Source organism: Lethenteron reissneri, chromosome 18, assembly GCF_015708825.2.
Source record: "Lethenteron reissneri isolate LAM-NWPU_2019-01 chromosome 18, ASM1570882v1, whole genome shotgun sequence".
NCBI classification, from domain to species: Eukaryota; Metazoa; Chordata; class Hyperoartia; order Petromyzontiformes; family Petromyzontidae; genus Lethenteron; species Lethenteron reissneri.
The window spans coordinates 11,053,355-11,075,106 of NC_083796.1; the positions used below are offsets into that span (position 1 = coordinate 11,053,355).

General features: G+C 41.3%; 2 protein-coding genes across 3 annotated transcripts in view; one reads left to right on the forward strand and one right to left on the reverse strand.

Annotated features, from left to right (window-relative positions):
• LOC133343857 (ADAMTS-like protein 1) overlaps positions 1–5,982 on the forward strand; it is a 196,051-nt gene extending 190,069 nt beyond the window's left edge. Inside the window, exon 30 of the mRNA XM_061553780.1 lies at positions 1,203–5,982. Coding sequence (XP_061409764.1) covers positions 1,203–1,312 — 110 coding nt within the window. The 3' untranslated portion in view covers positions 1,313–5,982. The remainder of the gene's footprint in view (positions 1–1,202) is intronic.
• A 557-nt stretch (positions 5,983–6,539) lies between these two features.
• Positions 6,540–21,545, reverse strand: LOC133343859 (stabilizer of axonemal microtubules 2-like). Of its 2 annotated transcripts, none has more exons than XM_061553785.1 (5): positions 20,945–21,545; positions 17,922–18,029; positions 9,113–9,292; positions 8,365–8,567; positions 6,540–7,959 (listed from the first exon to the last, which is right to left on the reverse strand). In XM_061553785.1, the coding sequence occupies exons 2-5, from the start codon at positions 17,960–17,962 to the stop codon at positions 6,923–6,925; spliced, it is 1,461 nt and encodes a 486-aa protein (XP_061409769.1). In that variant the 5' UTR covers positions 17,963–18,029; positions 20,945–21,545; the 3' UTR covers positions 6,540–6,922. The 2 variants fall into 2 exon arrangements, with proteins under 2 accessions (XP_061409769.1, XP_061409768.1); XM_061553784.1 differs by having other exon boundaries at positions 17,922–18,041; positions 20,945–21,544.
• Between the last annotated feature and the right edge of the window lie 207 nt (positions 21,546–21,752).

Consider the following 21,752-nt stretch of genomic DNA (forward strand, 5'->3'; position numbering starts at 1 on the left):
GGTAACATCTCGCCATGGTGGTGAGATGTTAACTACCTCGCCTGGTATACAGGAGATCGTGGGTTCGATCCCGACCCTGACTCGTGTATATTTGGAGTTTGTTTGTCTCTCCCCGCATGGTCACGTGGACTTTTCTCCGGATCTTCTGGTTTTTCCCTCCACATTTAGAAACATGCCTTTAGATTATTTAGCTGCTATACATTTCCACGTGATAAGCCACTTTGTTGAGCTATCATTTGTGGCCAGGTCGCTTCTGAAAAAAATAGTTTATAGTTTAGTTGAGAGTGCTCAATCCTTCTTGGGTCACCTTGTTGTCGTGGGCTGTTAAATGTTCTTGTAGTTGTCCGCCTGCCGTATTTGTGAATTGAGGGCCCTCTCTCATGCACTGCTCTACGGGTACGTCGACAGTCATCGTACCGTGGATGTGCTGGCTCCTGCGACAAGGATGTGGAATTTCGGTAAACTAATTCAGAGCCGCCACTGCAGCCCTTCTAAGCAGCGGCAGAGTGCAGCTTTACCCTTGTGAATGTTTTCTGCCATGAGTGGAACTGCACCATTAGCGACTGTGTGGATTTGTTGACTTTTAATGGAAGTCAGAGATGGAGGTTTAATTTTATTTTTTTATTTCATATTTCAGAATAAGTTTTCTGTCAACGGGATGATGGATTTCAGAAGAGGAATTTGCAAAGGAAGCTTGCTATGTCTCCCTCCTGTCTGAGCAGACCGTGCAATAATGTATGCAATAGTCGTCTCTTAGCCTTTACGTAACATTTTGGTGCACTAGTAATGTCAGTGTCCATCAGTCTTGCACTTATTGTAACTCATTGTGTTTTCTCGCGACGCGATTGAGTGCTCCTGATAGAGTACTTGTGTTGTCTCATCATCGGACGACGGGACGTGGTTGGTTATTGGTAATAGTGCTCGACTCGCTATCAGAAGGCCACGCATTCAAGTGCCGGTCATTGGTCAAAACAATGAACAGTGGCTGGCATATTTATAGTAAAACTTCCACCGCTTGCTTAGGGCCACAAATGGAGGTAAACTCCACCACACGTTTCCTTACGTTTGTATTCCTCAAAAGGATCATAATCTATTGCTATCGCTCACCTCATCTCCCCGAACAGGGAATTAAAGACTCGCCTGCTTTACTCAATAAACATAATCATCACAATAATAATGATAATTGTTGTTTGTGTTTTTAGCCTCGGAGTGCCGGGACAGCAGCCGGTACTGTGAGATGGTGCAAAAGCTGAACCTCTGCCAACTGCCCACCTACCGCCTGCGTTGCTGCCAGGCTTGCAGAGAATCCTAGGCCTGCGCACCTCCTGCGGATGGCCTGCTCGTTCAAACGGCTCTGCTTGCCCCTGTGCGCCCCTACCATTCAGCCAGCGTTCTTAAGAAGTCCATGCACAAGTTGAGGCAACCACTGAAAATAATCGAACTTTTTTTGATGAAAATACCTTTATTTTTTCCTCTCTCTCTCCAAAAACTATTCTTTTTTTACTGACCACTGTACATGTCTTCAAGATTTTGTTTTTATATTTAAAGATACAGAAGGAAATTGGAGTTGCGGAAGATGTGTCAGAATATGGAAACCTTTCAAGAAATGGTTTCCAAGAAACTGCCAAGCAAATGTAAATCTTTTAACATGACTAAAAAAACTTACCAAGAACCATAGCCATTTTTCTTTTGCAAGGAAAAGATGAATGAGTGGATGTTTTAAAACAACGTAATGCTATTCTGCTCATGGCTTCATGTCCTCAAAACATCACAATCTTCTAAGCAGCGGAAAAGCAAGGAAACATCCAGCTTCCTCTAACTGCAGATGAACCCAAAATCGTTCTCTTAATCACAGGAATGTACTCATTTACTCAAGATCCTTCCAACACTCTTGTGATGTGTGAGTCTTTTTCTGGCTCATGAGATCTGTCAACACAAAACCTAATAAGAGCAAAACAATAAAAGCATGACTACCTTTGAGACTTGCCAGGGTAGTCTGACTGCCAATAACGTGTATCATGCCTTGATCTTATGAAACGAGTTTTTTTTGGGTGAACTTTCTGGCAAACTTGGGAGTAAAAACACACAGACACAAGTGGCCAAAGCAATATTAACAAAAATCCAACCAAAAATTTGTAACGTTCATCACCGAATTTGATTAATACAAGCAATGAATGCTAAGGCACTTAAACCCTCCCTAACAGTTCAAGAGCATAGTCATTACCACCAGTTATCAAGGTACAATATAGAAATGTACCATTAAAAAATGTAACGTGTTTTTATGTCAGCACTTATACAGCATCACACTTTTAACATGTTTTTGTATGAAGATTGAGACTTGCCTAATATGCATTAATGAATTGTAGAATTTCGCCAATGCGCTTTGGAATTTAGCAAGTAACTTCTATTTTATTGGGTGTCTATCTATCACAGTGGTAATTGGTACAAGACAACAGCTAATTAAGAGCTGGCAACATTAATTATGTGAGCTCCTATCAATAGCTTTGGAATCTTTCACAATTCCTAATTGTAAATGGCCTTTAACCATTTTCCTTAAGGATTGCAATTTTCTGGCCTAAATTTCTCGACAACTTTAAAAGTAAACTACTTTTTTACGAAGCACATTTGGTATATTGAGCAGATACAGACGTTCACTAGTTTTATTAAATTAGTGTTAATCAAACACGACAACTATTGTTATTTTAAAATGTATGAGCTATTTTGGTGTCATCATTAACTTCTGCTTCCTACCTCCATAAAACACATTGCTTAACAAGATAGTTGAAGTCTACACAATGTGGTGATTTCTTTTTTTTTAATGTCGTGACCAAGTGAGACTACGCCTGCTATGTGACATTTAATATTCTGTTTACCACGAATGATACAGCACTCATATTTTGGACATTTCAATGGGGGGTGTCTCCAACTTTGTTTAAGGTGCGTCCACACCTGAGTGATCTATCGTGCAACCAAATCCCTCTCTCGCAAAATGGCACAACCTAATTGCCCGCAACAGCTTTGTCCGCATCTGAGCAAAAAGGTGATAAGAGTGCCAAGGATGGTTGCCCGAGCGTGCCTCGTGCGCGTCTGACCACGCTCCCTCCTACGTCACTACTCGCACATTGTTCCGGTCAGCTCCTCCCCTCCACGTCATGAGTGTAACGACCAATCAGAGTGACCGAACATAGTTCGCAAATGTAACCTGGTGAACTCTCGCCACTACTTAAAACAATATAACTCAACGGCCCCGCGGCCTTCTGGAAGTGCATAAGTGTCAGCAGTGTCGGTTCGATTGCAAGGCACACTCTGCAAATTAAATCAGCGTTGCTAAAATTACGTACTCCCAGGATGTTATTGTGTTACTTATATCCTCCACAATAATGCGCAATGATGCTGATGATGATTTCGTGTTATGTCACTATAAATCACTGAGCCGATCGCTTGGAAGTAGCGTCTACTGTAAGCAACTTATGATGCAACTGCTCGCAACTGACAACAGAGATGTCCACACGTAAATCTCTTCCGTTGCAAGCAACCAAGGTGCACGACAGATCCCGAAGGTGTGGACACAGCTTTAGACCTGCTTGTAGGATGGCTGTAACATTTTCAATAGTGCCCGTTGCCTTGTTTCAGCACGATGTGTTTACGCAGCGGCGGTGAACGCTGAATATCTCGTCGGATGAATGTGGTTATTGAGTGGGGATTGGACGGTTTGTTTCACCTGTGGTTATTTTTTTTTCCATCGTCGATGCAGCCGTACACTGGTAGCTATTCATAGCTACTCGCGATTCCCATCAGGGCACCTGGCTTCCCCCAGCCTGCTACCCATAATCCTCACTGGGGTTTTTTTCATGTGCATCTGGAAAAGGTACAAAGGAGAGAGCCATCCAATGGAGAATTTAAGTAAGAAAAAGTTGTTACTAAATACAGGTAGAGCCAAGGGAAGTCGTGAAGCTCTTTGTACACTCTTTATTCTTCCTTTTTCTATCGGTACTGTCTTTTCGTTGTTGCTTATTTCCAAGTAAAAATCTCACATTAACACGTAAAAATGTATCTCATTCTACACGCATGGCGCCCAATTGCTCCCATTGGCCTTGCAAATGCAATGTGCAGTGATCATCCGCAATTCCCAAACGTAGTTTTTACAAGTTTCAGAGCCAATGGTAATTGATCATCTTGTCCAATTGCAAAAATATCGTCGGCTTTGATCGGCACGAGAGAGAGCGCCGGCTTTCAACTTGGCGTGGTCTTCCACCCATCCATCCCCTCGACAGACTACGAGTCATAATCTGTTAGGAGAGTTTTGTCAAGGATTTCGTCGCACGATAATCAGGGGAGATAGACGCGTTTGTTCTGGCGTTTCACGCTCTAAAATTCAGTTTCGCTGTTAATTACACTTTACCTTTCAAGGGGAGCTGCACTGTTATAATCAGTTTCCTATTTCTCTCTTCCCTTCCTCTCTCTACGGGGTTCTTCTCGTGTTAATAAAGAGCGGATTATAGTTCCTGTGATGATGAGTAATGAGGCGTATGGGTAGCGGGCGGAGAAAGTGCGGTGCCTAATCGGAGTGCGTAGAACTCGCTCTCTCCGCATCGCATTCCGTGGCACTGAGAGGGAATTGCGGACTGCCTCGTCTACTGTCAAAGTGCGTTTTGATTACCCATGGTGCTTCATAGTTGCACAGTAATTCTGGATAATTAAAGTTACATAGGTTTAGTTTCTAATGTGATAGGTCAACTCCGTGTGTGTCTATTATTTAAGTTAACAATTTACGTAAAAAACAATGAATAATTAAAATGTTATTGTTTTAATGCTATTAATCTCTGAAATGTAAAGTGCAGTATTAGACGAGGGGTTTAAATAAATCCTACTATCAAAATAAGAGGCGAGATTTCTACCTTCACCCACTTGACTTGTTCTGGCCAGGTTTTGCATGGCTTTCTGTTTGTGTCGTGTTATGCATGCATTGAACTTAACAGCTTCGGAGGTGGCTGACTGGTTCCAAGATAAATCCCCGTTTCAAAAGTTGAGTTTTAGCAACAAATGTATCAAGTATAGCAAGTTAATCATCTCATCCTGTACGTCTGTGAGTTGCAAGAGGAAAGCTGCTTTGTCTCACGCTATGAAGCCGTGGTAAAATTGGAATTGTACTTTAACTGGCGATTTAAAGAAAGCATTTAGATGCTGAGAATATATCTGCATCAAACATGCATTCGTATGTCGGTTTGATGTACAATATCAGTAGATACATCTCTAAATCTGACTGTAAATCTCAGAGGCAATTCATGCAGATAGATCTGGAGGTAACGTTGAGCCCTCTGTATGGTGATGAAAATGGAAATTGGTGTGCCGTATATCTCATTCACCAACTACACTCCAAAAATGGTTATTTTGAGCTAACAGCGGATTGAATGTAAAATTACAATTCTAACCTGAACCGTGCCCATGATTCACTGTTATTTTGGCATCTGCAAAAATAACGTTGTTGACCAGATGAGGCTGCAGTGTCACGATGCTTACTTCTGTTAGACCTTACTGCACATTTTTTGCAGGACATTTACTTTTACACACTGTCATTACTTTATCATAGATTGCCTCCACCATATTTGTTCTGCATTTCAAAACAAAATGCGTGTACATTTGCTTTGACATGGAAAAAATTATTTCCTTGCAATGGGTCATAATTATGGAGTTTATATATTAATTTATAGGATGACTTGTAAAATATATTGTATTCCTGTAAATATTTATAAGGAACTTTTATAAAGTGCAATATGGTGTAATTCTACGTTGTTTTTGTAAAGGATTGATTTTTTTTTGTTGTTGGAGGGAAGGGGAGGGAAATGGGATTTATTTTATTAATATTTTTTTAATCAAAGTATCACAATAGTGCCTAAAGTATGGTATTTCTTAACATGCAAAATGTATGAATTATTGCTTTGGAAACTAGTTAGCACAGAATTGCTTTTGTAAGGATTGTAATAAACGATGGAATGGCAAAATAATAAACATTCCGGATCAAACATTTTGTTGATTCTCATTTTACTTTGGATAAAAACGTGTTTTTCATTTTCAAGGAAGTTAATGTCATTGAGATGAACTGTTAATTTTATCAAAAACATCTGGACTTCCATCACTATGTTTCAATAATTTATATCCTTTACTTAACCAAGAAAGTGCCCATTGCGATGCAATGCCATTTACCAGAAGATGTGAATATCCACATTTAAATAAAGACGGTTATTATCACTGTAATGTACCAATCTGTAGCCAAAATAAAGTTACAGTCCCATCTTTATATAATTTTTCTCTAACACATTGTAGTGGTTAACTATTAAAACACTGGAATAAGTGCAATGCATGTCAATCTTTTTTGACTGACACTCAGATGTAAGGGCTCTCTAATGCTTCCCTATAGCAGAGGCCCTGCCTCTAGCAATGGCACATGCAGCAATTTTACATTTACTCACTGATGTTCTCATCATCAATAGCCATCTAATCGCAGAGTTAACTGTAATGACCACACTAGACAAACACACTAATCATGTATGTTTTATTGACAACACGTATTTTTTACAGAAAACCCATTACAGCATGAACTCTGGCTTAATAATTGCATTTTATATTTTGAGCCTGACTTTCAGATTTCCACTGCATTTTCCATTAGCATCTTATCAGCTGTGTTGTCACAATTTCTGCATATACTTACACACATCACCACTGGATAATTACAAGTTAAAACATCTCTGTAGCAAAACCACACATGAATTAATAATCTGTATCCCCTAGGCACTAAATTACTCCTTTAGAACATCCCTGGAATAATATCCAAAAATAGTTATTTGTTGACTAAATATAAATTCGTACCAGAGTAAATTGGCAACATAAAACATATTCTGGCAAAAAATTGTCTGCAAGCCAGTTAGGCAAGAGACATCAGCTCTTTGGGCTGAGTTTCCAGCAGCCCATTGGTGAATGGCTTCTCTATGCCGTTTAGCTTAGGCACCGCAGCAATCTGCATCTTGTGCGCGTCGGAGAGACGGCGGAAGTAGAGGTGGCCTCGCGTATCCTTCTCCTGGAAGGCATACCCAAGCGGCTGTGGATAAGATGCCGGGCAGACAGCCACCTTCTTGGGCGTGTACTCGGAGCGGTACATCGTGCCGCTCTCAAATGGTGCACTGCTCATAACAGCCCCGCCCTTCGGCTTGTAGCTGTGCATGGGGATCAGCGGTAGCGGCACGTAGTGCTCCCTGAAGGTGGTCATGTCTTCGAACTTGCCCAGCGACCGCTGCATCTGCTCGACGTGCTTGATCATGGGCTCGCGTTGGGCAGCCCAGGGCTTGTATGCCTCGCGCATGGTCGTGTGGCCGTCGAACGGCAGAGAGAGGCGGCGTTCGCGCGAGATTGGCCGCGCCAGGAGTATGCGCTCCTGTCTGTGCTGCACGTAGTCGTCGTGCGAGGTGGTCGTCGTGTCCATGGTACCCGCGGGCGGGTGATACACGGCCTGTTGGCGCACCGGCGGTGGCGACAGAGGCCACACCTTAAACTTGTCCTTAAACTCGGTGCTGTCATTGAACTTGTCATCGGAGCCCACCCTCACGTGCTCCGGCTTGAAGCTCTTCATGAGCTCCTGAGGCCCGAGCGACTGAAAGTCGCGGCGGAAGGTGGTGAGACTGTCGAATTGCTGCGTACTGGGCTTGTAGCGCTCGGGCTCGCGTACGAAGCGAGCCTCCAGCTGGTGAGGCACGTAGGCGGAGCGGTGCGTCGTCCTGTCTTCAAAGGCGCCTTCTGACGGCTTCACAACATTGGCTGGCTTGAAGCTGGTGCTGGGGCCGCCCTGCTTGGCATGGTAGTCGTCCTGGAAGGTGGTCATGTAGCCGTACTTGTTTGTTGATGGGACGTACGTGTAGTTGGGCTTGGCATTTTCACGCTTCAGAATCTCCCACTGCCTGTAGTCATCTATATAAGGCAAAATGCAAGTGCATTGTGTTTGTAATGCTTTTTGTTACAGAAACATACAATTTAATTAAATGTCAGTTTCAAGTATGATGGTAGTTTAAGCACTAATTATAATAATCAAGAATGTTTTACATTGCAATATTGAACCATTACTTTCAAGTATATTAATTCACTTACACACAATACAATTTGACAAATGGTACCAAAACAAATGGTTCATTCCATGCCAAATATATACAGTTTTCAGTGAAAATCTTATTTCTATCGATTTGTAAATTAAATCATTGATCATTAAAAATTACACTGCATGCTGTCACCACAGACGTTGATTTATTTTGCTGACGCTTGATAAATACGATGTTGCAATGCGCTCATGCTCCCATAGTACAGAAGGGGAGATTGTACTTTGGTAAGTTGGGATGGTGTCCATCTTGCCGTGCGCCTGGTGCTGGTTCTCCATGGGCCGGGCTGGCAGCACCAGGTGGATGGGCATCTCGTTAAAGTCTGTCTTGTAGGTCGTGTCCATGCTCATTGTGCCAGGCACAGGCTTGTAGGCCTCAACGGGGCGCATGGGACGTTTCCCGGCTTCGTAGGGAACGTAGTCAGCCCTGTCGTCGTCACAGCGATGCATTTGTCACATTGCGAACAGCCTCACACACCATCATCATCATCGTAGTTACTATCATTACAGATCTGCGCGGACACCATAAGCATTATCTATCAGGAGAATAATCAACAACGTGCTTAATCTTTGATCAGAAGCAGCATGATCCTCAATATTATCATTATCATTCCAACATTAATATACCATGCTAAATGTCACATACAAGCATGACTTTGTCGACAACAATCTTTGCGTTTCTGCATCCACATCAGCTATGTACAGCTAAGAGTACATGAAGGTAGCATTAGTGTTTAAGTGGTGGGAAAAACATACAGCAGTGCTACTGTTATGCTACCATATTATTGCACATGATTCATTTCTATAATTTAATATCTTACATCGTGACGTACTGACTTTGGTCGATAGTTGTTTTTCATATATAACCTGCATAATACTAGGGCTACAAATTAAACATACTAGCATTAACAGCTACCTGAACCTGTAATGAAAACAGATGTGCACAGAGGGGTGGGCACAATTGCGTCCTACCGAAAGGTGGTGATGCCATCCATCTTGCCTTGCGGTCCCTGATACATGTGCTGTGGGCGGAAGGACTCACGTGGTCCCCCAAGCCCATAATCGTGGTAGCGATCCACATACTCTGTGATGAGGCATGGCTTCTCCGTTTGTGTGTAGATGCCCGTGGGCTGGTGTGGGCAGCGGTGTCGCCTGTGCCGATGATGCCAGTTCATTAATTCACTCACTCAGTCCAGTGTGTGCTCATTCAAGTCAAAAGTCCGATGAAAGAGCTATTTCACAATTTTGGACATATGATCCTTATGGCAGTACCACGGGGTACCAAATATTACAAAATGGCCGAGGCAATGAAATATTTTATTTCTGGGACACTATTTTTTGCCAGGGTTGTACTTCACTCCGCGACTGGGGTACCAATCAATCCGAAATCAATGCCACACTCCGCGATGTCGAAACGCAGCGAGGACGATTGCGCTGAAACCCTGAACGCTCGTATGCACCATTGTGCATCGTGTACAGCTCGTCGAGATGAGTCGATTGCCACATCGCAGACCATCAACAGACTAAAAATGACTGCATCACGGACATTATGCGAGAGCCGGGGTACTGTGGAACCCCGGGGTACTGCCATAAGGTTCATATATTTACAAACCGGTTATCATCTGCAGAAACGAAGAAAAAAAAATCCCTCGGAATACTACGTCAATTACTTTCTTGATAAGAGAGAAATGCTCAATAAATATAATGGTGTCAGTTGTACTCACTGGAACTGACTTTTTAATATTGACTGCGAGTTTGGTTAATTTGTAAAACTACCTAAAAGTCAATGATTCCGCATTCCACATTTACATGGCAGTGAATGGTAGATTGTCTATAGAACAACCACTCCATACCTGTCATCGTACAGTTTTGGTCCAAGGACAGCAACTTCTAATTCAGTCACAACACAACTATGTAACTACAGTACACTATTAATAACAACACTCGTTAATTTACCCAAGAAACATTAACTTTAGTGTGAAGAATGATTCCGGTGGGTCCTGCTTTGGTTATTATTGATAGAGCATTTTTGCGTGTGGAAGGAAGCCGAACTGCCCAGAGAAAATGTAGGAATGTAAGGGCAAAACACCAACAATAAGTCAACAACCTACTTGCTGTACTCCTTCCACAGGCCACCTAGTAGCCCTTCAGCTGGGTGTCTCACATAAGATGATCCCCATATGATAGACACCCTTTTGCTTCTAAGTCGATCCTGACCCTGACACCTGTATTTTTTGAGTTAGCGTGTTCTCCCCGTGGTCAGGTGGATTTCTCTCCTGGTCCTCCGGTTTTTCCCTCCACGTTTAGAATCAACATGTGTGGAGAGTATATGCCACACGATGATAAGCCACTTCGTTGAGCTATCATTTGCGGCCAGGTCTCTTCTGAAAAAAAAGCTATACAGCTCAGTGAGCCTTAGTTGGTAAAACAGAAATAGTTTAGTTTTAATTTAGTTTAAATCACTGGGTTATAGGTGTGCACCACCACGTATGCAATTTCAAATCAATTTCGTAGGGAGTCGTTCAATACTATATTACCAAAACTGGCAAAGATTTGAAACAGAAATGAACCGTTAAAAGTGTTATGAATTTACATCAGTTCCTACGAGTGAAGATGGGATACAGCTCTGACCTATGCATGAAATATAAGTTGTGAATATTCTTTGGGTCTTTCGGTAAAGTCACGTAGTTAGGTTCAAAGAAAATAACAAACCTATCTACGTGACTTTACCGAAAGACCCAAAGAATATGAATTCCTGCAGGCACGAAAGCTTCAAGTCATGATTTATACGTTGTGAACAAGAAAATGTATACTGGAGGAAATGTGTACACAAAAAAACAACATGCATGTTTGTGACCAGTTATTTATAAAAAAAAATCTGCATTACCTTTCGGAAAATATCAAAGTCAATTATAACCTTCCGATACATTTGCTTGAATTTATAGTATACTAGCGGGAAGTACCCGGCGTTGCCCGGGGGAAAAAATATATTTCAAAACTTCTCTTAAAAACATAACATATACATACACAAATACTAAGCTATTGTGAAAGCCCGGCGTGCCGTTTGTCTGTCCATTTGTCCGTCAACAAAATAAACTACGAGCTATTTTTTTCGACCATGCATCAAACTAAAGCTTTCCATGACTATTTCCAACAGTTTTATAATAACCCTTTCATGTGGATCCTGCAATAAAAGCCAATGTTACACACACACACAGGAAAATCACACAGGTTGGCGGCGGGGGGTAAAGTCATTTCGATTTCAGCTGTAAAACACATGCCTGCTAAACACATGCCCACAGCGGCATGTCAATACTTGCCTGTCTTTATATCTGCACACTGCTGGTTACTGCCGTATCCACAACAGAACGTTCTCTTCCTGCAAAACGCCTTTCCTGCCTGCGTGCCTGCCCACGCAGCCCCACAATGTTATAGCTAATTGCCCCCTTGTTTATAACCTGTGCGCCCATTGTAACCACAGCATGGATAAGTGTTGTTCAACTTTCATCTTGTGTGTTCATCCCAAGTCGTATTTCATTTGCTCAGTCATTTGTTTTTAGCGCGTGCCTTTGCAGTGACCTGATATTTGCCTGTGCATATAACCCCCATGTTTAATCAGCAAACTAATCAATTACTTTCCTTAAAGGAATAAAGAGCTGAGACTTGTCTTGATTGAGCCAAGTGTAGACAATGAAAGGTTCAATACCAGTGGGTATAAACACTTGTAATAGCAAAACGCACATTTTGTCCACGTGTATAAACAAGTTAACTTTGCATAAATCCCTATGAACTGTTTAAGCAAACATATATGTAGTCAAATCTCAAGAGGCCACTGTCAATCCCATTTACAAACCATTTTTATTAATGAAGCAAAAATATTTCCATGTCAGGGTTAAGTGCTGAGACCACATCTCCAGCAATCACTATATAATTGAATTTATTTTCCTTTTTTTACCTACGTGATTTTACCGAAAAACCAAAGAGTATAATCACTATATAATTGGTTTTATTAACCCAACTGAAATTGTAGATGATTAATCTTCTTCATTCAAAATTGTCGTACAAATTAGAACTGTCAGCTTAAACTGTTGCAAAAACACATCGTCATATTAGCTTAATGCTGGTGTCTTACATTACTAATTTGTCTACAATGTCAAAGTGGATATCTCAAATTCCATTTGAAGGGCAGTATGTGCAAAACCTTTATGGGGCTGTCAGGCCCACAGCCAATAATCCCTTAGCTACCATCAGCTTGTGTGTATGCAACTTGTTACCCTGCATAAACAGTGCGGTAGTACGTAGCTATGGCACAGAGGCACACACACACACAAACACTGTCTACATGGCACCAGTAGCTTCTTCGGTGTTATTGTGGCGTCCCGTTGTTTGTCGTCACACAGGGCCCCTCGTGCCCATCAAGTGTGAAGTTTTGACTTGGAATAAACAAACTGTAATTTACAATAATGCCTGTTGTTGCTTCTTAATGTGTGTGCCGTGGTATATGCAGCTGCAACGTTGTCGAAGTCAATGCACAATTGCACAATAATATTGGGTTTGTAAAATATATGAATGACGACATTTTCTAAAAAGTACAGCTTAATGCAACAGTAGACTCAGTTGGGGCTTTCCTCCGTCGAGTACTATCATTATTACTGCGAGACAAAAGTACTATCCACACCATGACAGTCATGGGGAATATTTGACTGTCCAGTACATCATGCTCGTAAGTACAGGTTGGTGTAGGGAGGGGGGGAATTGAACCTAGATCGCTGGATTCATGCACCAAAATGAATGCTCCCCCATTACTCGTAGCGCATGGGAAAAGTTCCTGACGACACATTGCAAATTAATATGGGTTTTCTTATTTTTCACATGCTTACAAGGGGATAACTCTCATTTCCACTAATACATCACCAGCCTACTTTCTGTACTGCCTCTACTGCCTTTAACAAGGTAGGTGTCTCGTGTACATGATGATCAATGCACGATCAACCAAGTCCTGGATAATAGCCTTTAATCACCAACCCAGCACTTAATTTTACCACATTACAGACAAGTAATAGTATTTGTCCCTTGCTTGTAAGTTTTACAAAAATGGCACTGCACTAAGTTTTGCATCTGAAAAAGTTATCATCCTGTTTTAGAAATAAATCGACTCTTTTTGTATAATACAGCATTAATATACGCACAGGGCCGAAGCCGTGGCGTGTGGTTAGCACATCGCACTCTGAACGCAGTAAAAGCTACCATCAGTGGAGTGTTATATCTGAACCGGTTCTGGGCCCCCTCTTCACAAACCCTCACTGATCAGCGTGGTGAAGTATGATCAACCTCCATGACGAAAACGTTGTGGGGAGGCATTCTTCCAGCATTGGATCGACAAAGGACCGTTAAATTGTCTATCCATCTTGATATAGCCTAATTCGTGTAAGAGTGAGAAGAAAATAATAAGAAGACGTGATTGTGCTGTATATCATGGGAGGAAACTAATCTAATCTGTGCTAGAATGAGGCCAGGAGCCTGTCCACCAGTTGACCCTGCTAAGAACAGGTCAGTCTGAAGCGATGGTTAGGATTAGCATACAATGAGGATAATCTGCCTCACGCTGCCCAAAACAAGGTTATTCTCATCACCAGAGTTAACATAGAAGGTTTTCAGTAAAAAAAATCCCAAGCTATAAATAATAAAGTAGTGCCAAATGTGTGAACACTGCTGTTGCAAAATAAACTTGAGTAATTAAGACTTGGTGATAAATAGAAGTTCACATGTGTATTCATATTTTATTATCTTGCTCAACACATATTTTGTGGTCTCAGACGAATGTTCACTCCCAATAGTATTTTGAAAAATATTCTCTGTAGAGTACTGTATGTCATCCTCAGCCATGATCTATCCACAGGTGGATGAAGGTCTCAAGCCATAAATATCTCTCAGTCTCATAATGCAACAATCCTTCAAGCTCCAGCACATAACCTGGTCTCATCACTCCATCTCCATCGTGGATACTGGCTCTGGTGTGTATTCCCCAGTTTGGCTGTCACTCCATCATCAGTCTCCACGAAGGGTCATTATACCTTCGAGCGATGTACCCGGCCTAAGCCAATCTATATTTCTTAAGACGCAATATATTGTTTCAAACTTGACCCATGTGTTCCAGTGTAATTCCTTCTTTGCACACTTTTTATATTGTATTCCATTTTGTTTGTCTATGTCTTTGTTTCTGATACGTATGTCAAAGCAAAACTATATTCACTGATTAAAAATTTAATAATTTAGGCACATTGGTATTTTGTTATTTATTAACATAAAGCCTCCAAAAACACTTCAATTTGCTCTTGCCCTATAAGTTGGTAAACAAGTTATGATATCCCTTCGATGTTAACAATTTAAAAATACATCAGATTATGGACACCTTTGTGGTTATCACCGGTGGACTGGGATCAATATGACTGTAAAGCGTGGATTGCCCACGAGCAATGTACATTTTGCAATTATAATCCAGTCTCAGCAGGCACAAGAGAACATTTCTTGGTGTTTGCTAGGAATAAAATATTTTCCATGCAAACGAATGCATCGTGAACAATAGCAGCATGAGGAGATTAAGTATAGTAGAGATGTTATGTGCAGCAGAGTCGAGTCAAAATAAAATGTTATAAGATTGGGTGCAGTATTTGGCTTCACAAACTCACAAAGCACTGTCAATGTATTATCTCTAAGCCGGAGTAGATCCTGCTTTGAGCCCCAGTGGATTAAGCACTATAGTGTCGTGTAGCCATGGCGCTGCAGCCTCGTCTGCCACCCCCGGGGCATATGTGTGATGCTGATTGTGGAACGAGGGACGTTTTTAGAGTCGGGGAAACAGAACAGATTGAACACCCATGGAGTGGGGTAGGTGACTCATCTCAATGTTCCATTGTTGGTGGCGGTGATGGAGGGTGTGTGGGAGGCAATGTGAAGGGATACAATGGATAAGATTGATGCTCCTATTTAGCTTATTCTTTATTCTAGACTATTTCATATTTTAAGGTTCAGTAGAGAGTTACAGTATAGTGTAGAAAATCACACACATTAAAACATGCTATTTGTCATTCATGAAAAATACCACATTTATTCAAGATCAATGAGCATATGTACGTGTAAAAGTTTAAGTTTCTTCCTGAACCATATGAGCAACATGAAGTATTGCTCATCTTCGCTGGCAGCACTGAGCAAACCGTGGAAATTACACGTTCCCATGTCAGGGGCCAAAGAAAACAACTGTCTTGATGACCCACGTCCCCCGAAAATGTGTATATTTATATCACCATTCTTTCTATGTTAGCATACTTGGCATGTGTGTACGCATAACTAAAATCAAAAAGGGGAGATGAGCCATATCGATACAAGGCAGAGTCAAGAGGAGAGGCAAGTGTGGTAGAACAAGGTTGACCGATACTCATCGCTGTGGATGTGTCGGTCACTGCAGGGACAACACCTAATTGTGGCACATGGAAAACTTGCCGTGTGCTTTATATTGTAATTCCACTCCCACCGGTAAATTTGCACATTGCTGCGCGTGATACAGGTTAGCAATAGTGTTCGTTGTAGATTTTTTTTACAACCAGAAAAGAGCCCATTGAGATTGCATAAAAATATATGTAAGTAAATATTCACCTCAGGTTACATTGATCTAGATGGAAAATAAATATATATAATGTTTTACTTAAGATTGTTCATGCAACTGTCCACAGGGAACCTGGGTTTAAAACATTACATTAAAACACAAAATTGCAAATGTATAAACAAACCAAACAGAAAAACACCAATCTTGATTTGAAGCTTTCGTGACTGCAGGAATCCATACTCTTTGGTTCTTTCGGTAAAGTCACGTAGGTAGAAAATTAATAGCTCACGACGTTTCGATCGCAACACAAGCAATCGTCATCAGGTGAGACAAACAAAGCAGGAGAACTGCTGAGTGATCTATACATTTTCTATCTATGTGACTTTACCCAAAGAACCAAAGAGTAACATTTTAGAGAGTGTGAAACATAAACACTTATCAGGAAATGAATAATACACACCCGTGCATAAACGTGGTGTGTGAATCAATTCATAAGGGCCATCTGTGAATACTTGTTACACTAGATTTGAAGTTTTCGTGACTGCAAGGATCCATCCTCTTTGGTGTTTTCGCTAAAGTCACGTAGGTAACAAACAAAACAAATAAATGAAATCACGACGTTTCGTCGATAAAAAAGACACACTTAAGCGTTTGTGCTTTCGCTACATTGTCCCCACCTGAAGAAGGACGCTTGTGTTGCGCCCGAAACGTCGTGATTTAATCTATTTGTTTTCTTTTTTTACCTTACGTGACTTTACCGAAAAAAACAAAGAGTACTTGTTACACGCTTAAGCATGAAATATATTATTTTTGATCATATTACATTTTACCCACGGAGAATGCCTGAAGATGACACATATTGTAGCCCAAGTGTCCTTTAGCGCTACAGGAATGAACAACGAATATGTTTCTACGTTTGTGATTCTTAAGAAGTAAATAGTTATACGAGGTGGAACCCAGTCTTGATTTGAAGCTTTCGTGAATGCAGGAATCCATACTCTCTGCTTCTTTCGGTAAAGTCACGTAGATCTACACATTTTCTATCTACATGGTGACTTTACCGAAAGAAGCAGAGAATAAGGTGGAACCCAATTACATTCCTGTACTGCATCGAGTTTGGAGACAAATTGGCTGTGCTTTCAAATGCGTTTCGCGCAACAAAGTGTTACATGATTACAATAGTACCCAAGGCCATTGAAACATCCAATTTCACCCTACCATAAGTAAACTTTGCCTTAATACATAATAATGTTGTATAATTAATGGTAAAGTAAACAACTACAGTATACTGTGAATACTGTAAATGGTTTGCTGGTTATATAATATGCATACTAATTATAGTGTAATTTATATATCCAGAAAACTCCCCCTGAGTGTATGAGCAAATAATTTTTCAGGCGAGTTTCTGCATTGTGTGTTTGGCCAATTCCATTTGAAGGGTGTTATGTTGTGCACGTAGGAAGAAACCGAAGTACCCACACAAAACCTACCACAATACTAGATTATAACAATAAATAATGTAATGTGGTAGTGGTTGAAAAGCAGATGAAAAAGCCTGCTAGAAATATGCTCAATCCAGCATTTGTTTGGGCAACTTCTGGCCAAAACAAACAGGTTGGCAATAGAGTACAGTACAAAAACATATAGCATTGGTCCTGATGGTATTGTTGTGTTTTGAAAACAACTAAAAGGTGATTATCCATACTTGTAAACAAATAATTACGGTACTTTTCAGCATTTACAAAGGTGTGCAAACACAGACTATCAGAAACAAAATCCACCACGTCATTTAAATTGCCTCATCAGAAACGAATATTGTAGGCTGATGTGTAAAGCAACGTTCCGTCTTCAGAGCAGAGAGAGGGATTAAGAGTCACTGACTTGCAGATGAAGACGACACTTTCAACGTTTAAGTTGGCAAACGAGCAGTTTTTGTTTTAAGTCACGTAAGAGCACACGCTCTAGCACGATACTCCCAGAGTTGGGGTACATATGGGATATATTCCAGAGACCCAATTCGGGTCACCACTGACCTCATCCATTCGTAGCTCGAGCAACGCACCAACAATCGCCACACGCGCCGAGCTTCACAATTGATCGGGGAGTTCAGTTCGAGTGCGGTCGATGTGCTACGTACCCCTGTGCATTGCGTCTGAATTGCGCGCTCATCCGTCTTACCCGCAGGTGCAGATCTCGCAGATGCACTTGCGCTGTTTCATTGCTCCGTCTGCCGCTCTACTCTGTTAATCCTTGCTGTTGATCTCTTAATCCTTGCTGCTGTTGCTGCTGCTGTTGCGGCTAAGAACAAATGGAAATGTAACGACAAGCCTTCGTTAATAATAGGTGATTGGATGGGTTTTTTGTTATTTGGCTAATTATTTTACACGTAACTTTCACACACTTATGAGCACCAGATAGATACACAAGAACAATGAATAATGAAATCGCCCGATGATGATGGACGTGATTACCAGCGAAACGTCGTACTCAGATTGTAAATGTTATGGATTCACTCTCCAACACACCGGTGGGCTGAAGTAGTGAACTATTTGGCGTTTTGTTAACGTGATAAGTCCCTTGCTGACTGGCTGTGTCGGGTCGTGGAGGGTTTCGACACATTTATACTTACGCGAGCCGTATGACATCCTCCTTCCTCCAGCACGTAATAATAGGTAAAAGAGTTATATGTAATCGTCGATTAAATGAGTAAACATTTAATAATAACACAGTTTACAATAAAACTGTGGTCCCCTTACCACGCGAACACCACCCACTCATATACTCGCCATCACCATGTTTATCTTTAGGAAAAGACAACCCACAGTACAATTGTATCCATGCAACCCAAAGTATTAAGTAAACCGATGTAGTCTGCGCTCCTTAAACGGACCAATAGCAAAAGTAGCAGCTCCTGGACATATTGCTGCCATACGCAACCATGTCAAATAATGCTCATACTTATGATAAATTATTATAACAATTGGTTGTTAGTAACATTTGCGAGAATTTATGAAGACGGTTGGATTCAGTTCTCGAATCATCTTGAATCGTTGCTCTTCATTTGCCATGCGAAATCATATCATCACAATTATAATGCTCGTACTACTGAATACGAACGATGCTTACGGTTATGATTAGAATTATTCTACCGTATTTAACAATGAGTGATGTGCGATTATAAACATGAAATTCCGATGTTCTACCTCTATGTAGGGAAATCAAATGACAATCTACGAATCCTCCGAACACAGATCCATAAAATTACAATCCACCAGACGAACCGACTGAAGGAACAGCTTGGTAAAAACCTAGACTTTCGCCAAAAACAGTCGTAAAAATAGTATGTTTTATATATATAGTAGGCGACGTTTCGGGCAATGACCCTTCTTCATAACAGAGATATCGATGAATGCTGATGAGGTTTTTTTGTAATACGCGCTTGTCGCGCACCACAATATCACAAAGATACGAGTATTAGCACCAATTGAAACATCACAAACCAACAATACACGATTCAGAGCTGGCCAGTGGCTATGCAAGAGAGGTAGACAACAACAAGAACAACAATAACAACAACAAACACGTGTCAGCCTCACCAGTGTCCATCAAGGATACTCGAACCTTTACCAACGACGGAATCGTTTTCGCTCCAACGACGTTAACGTAACGTCCTGTAACGTCTTTATATACTTACACAACACGTAACAACGTCTTTATATACTTACACAACACGTAACAACGTCTGTATATACTTACACAACACGTAACAACGTCTGTATATACTTACACAACACGTAACAACGTCTGTATATACTTACACAACACGTAACAACGTCTTTATATACTTACACAACACGTAACAACGTCTTTATATACTTACACAACACGTAACAACGTCTTTATATACTTACACAACACGTAACAACGTCTGTATATACTTACACAACACGTAACAACGTCTGTATATACTTACACACACGTAACAACGTCTTTATATACTTACACAACACGTAACAACGTCTTTATATACTTACACAACACGTAACAACGTCTTTATATACTTACACAACACGTAACAACGTCTTTATATACTTACACAACACGTAACAACGTCTTTATATACTTACACAACACGTAACAACGTCTTTATATACTTACACAACACGTAACAACGTCTTTATATACTTACACAACACGTAACAACGTCTTTATATACTTACACAACACGTAACAACGTCTTTATATACTTACACAACACGTAACAACGTCTTTATATACTTACACAACACGTAACAACGTCTTTATATACTTACACAACACGTAACAACGTCTGTATATACTTACACAACACGCTAACCGCTACACCACCGCTCCCCCCCACACACAACCACACAGCACAAAACATAACAACACATTAATAAACACACACACAACATAACAAACACATTAACAAACACACACACAGCATAACAACACAACACATTAACGAACACAGACACAGCACACAACAACAACACATTAACAAACACACACAGCACACAACATAACAACACATTAATAAACACACACACAACATAACAACACATTAATAAACACACACAACATAACAACACATTAATAAACACACACAACATAACAACACATTAATAAACACACACACAACATAACAACACATTAATAAACACACACAACATAACAACACATTAATAAACACACACAACATAACAGATTAACAAACACACACATACAGCACACAACATAACAACACATTAACAAACACACACAAAACCACACAGCATACAACATAACAACACATTAATAAACACACACAGCATAACAGATTAACAAACACACACATACAGCACACAACATAACAACACATTAACAAACACACACACACAGCACACAGCATAACAACACATTAACACACACACACACAGCACACAACATAACAACACATTAACAAACACACACACAGCACACAGCATAACAACACATTAACACACACACAGCACACAGCATAACACATTAATAAACACACACATACAACATAACACATTAATAAACACACACACAACATAACAACACATTAACAAACACACACACAGCACACAGCATAACAACACATTAACACACACACAGCACGTGAGTCTAACACGAGTATCTCGTTGATCCACCACCACCACCGCCGCCTCCGCTACCTTCGCCGTGCGAGTGAAGCCGTCTCCGCTCGGCGCTGATGGAGCAGGCGGACACTCGAGTGAGCCCCGGGGTGGTGGTGGTGACGGTGGAGATGTTGGTGTTGGTGGTGTTGGTGACGACGGTGGTGGTGTTTGGTGGTGACGACGACGATGGTGGTGGTGGTGATGACGGTGGTGGTGACGGTGGTGGTGGTGGTGACGACGACGGTGGTGGTGGTGGTGATCACGGTGGTGGTGATGGTGATGATGGTGAGGACGACGATGATGGTGGTGATGATGACGATGTTGTGGTGGTGGTGACGATGATGACTATGTTGTGGTGGTGATGATGGTGGTGGTGGTGATGTGATTGTGAGGACGATGATGGTGGTGGTGATGATATTGGTGACGACGATGATGATGATGATGGTGATGATGGAGGTGATGATGATGATGGTGTTGTGGTGACGATGACGACGATGGTGTTGTGGTGGTGATGATATTGGTGACGACGATGATGATGATGGTGATGATGGAGGTGATGATGATGATGATGACGACGATGGTTGTTTGTTGCTATGGACTTCAACCCCCCTCGCCGCGCGTCCGTTGTAACCAGGGAAGCCGTTGCTAGGCTGCGCGTGACGTCACCTACGCGCGTGACGTCAGCTGCGCGTGGCGAGGTCACGTGCGGGTCGTGCGCTGCACGTGCTCGGTGTGGTGGCTCGACACGGCAAGTCAGGATCTTTATTATTTTAAACAATCAGGAGGAATATGACCATCCGTAAAGCTCTTTTTTTCCCACAGACGTACAGTCGGGGCGGGTAAG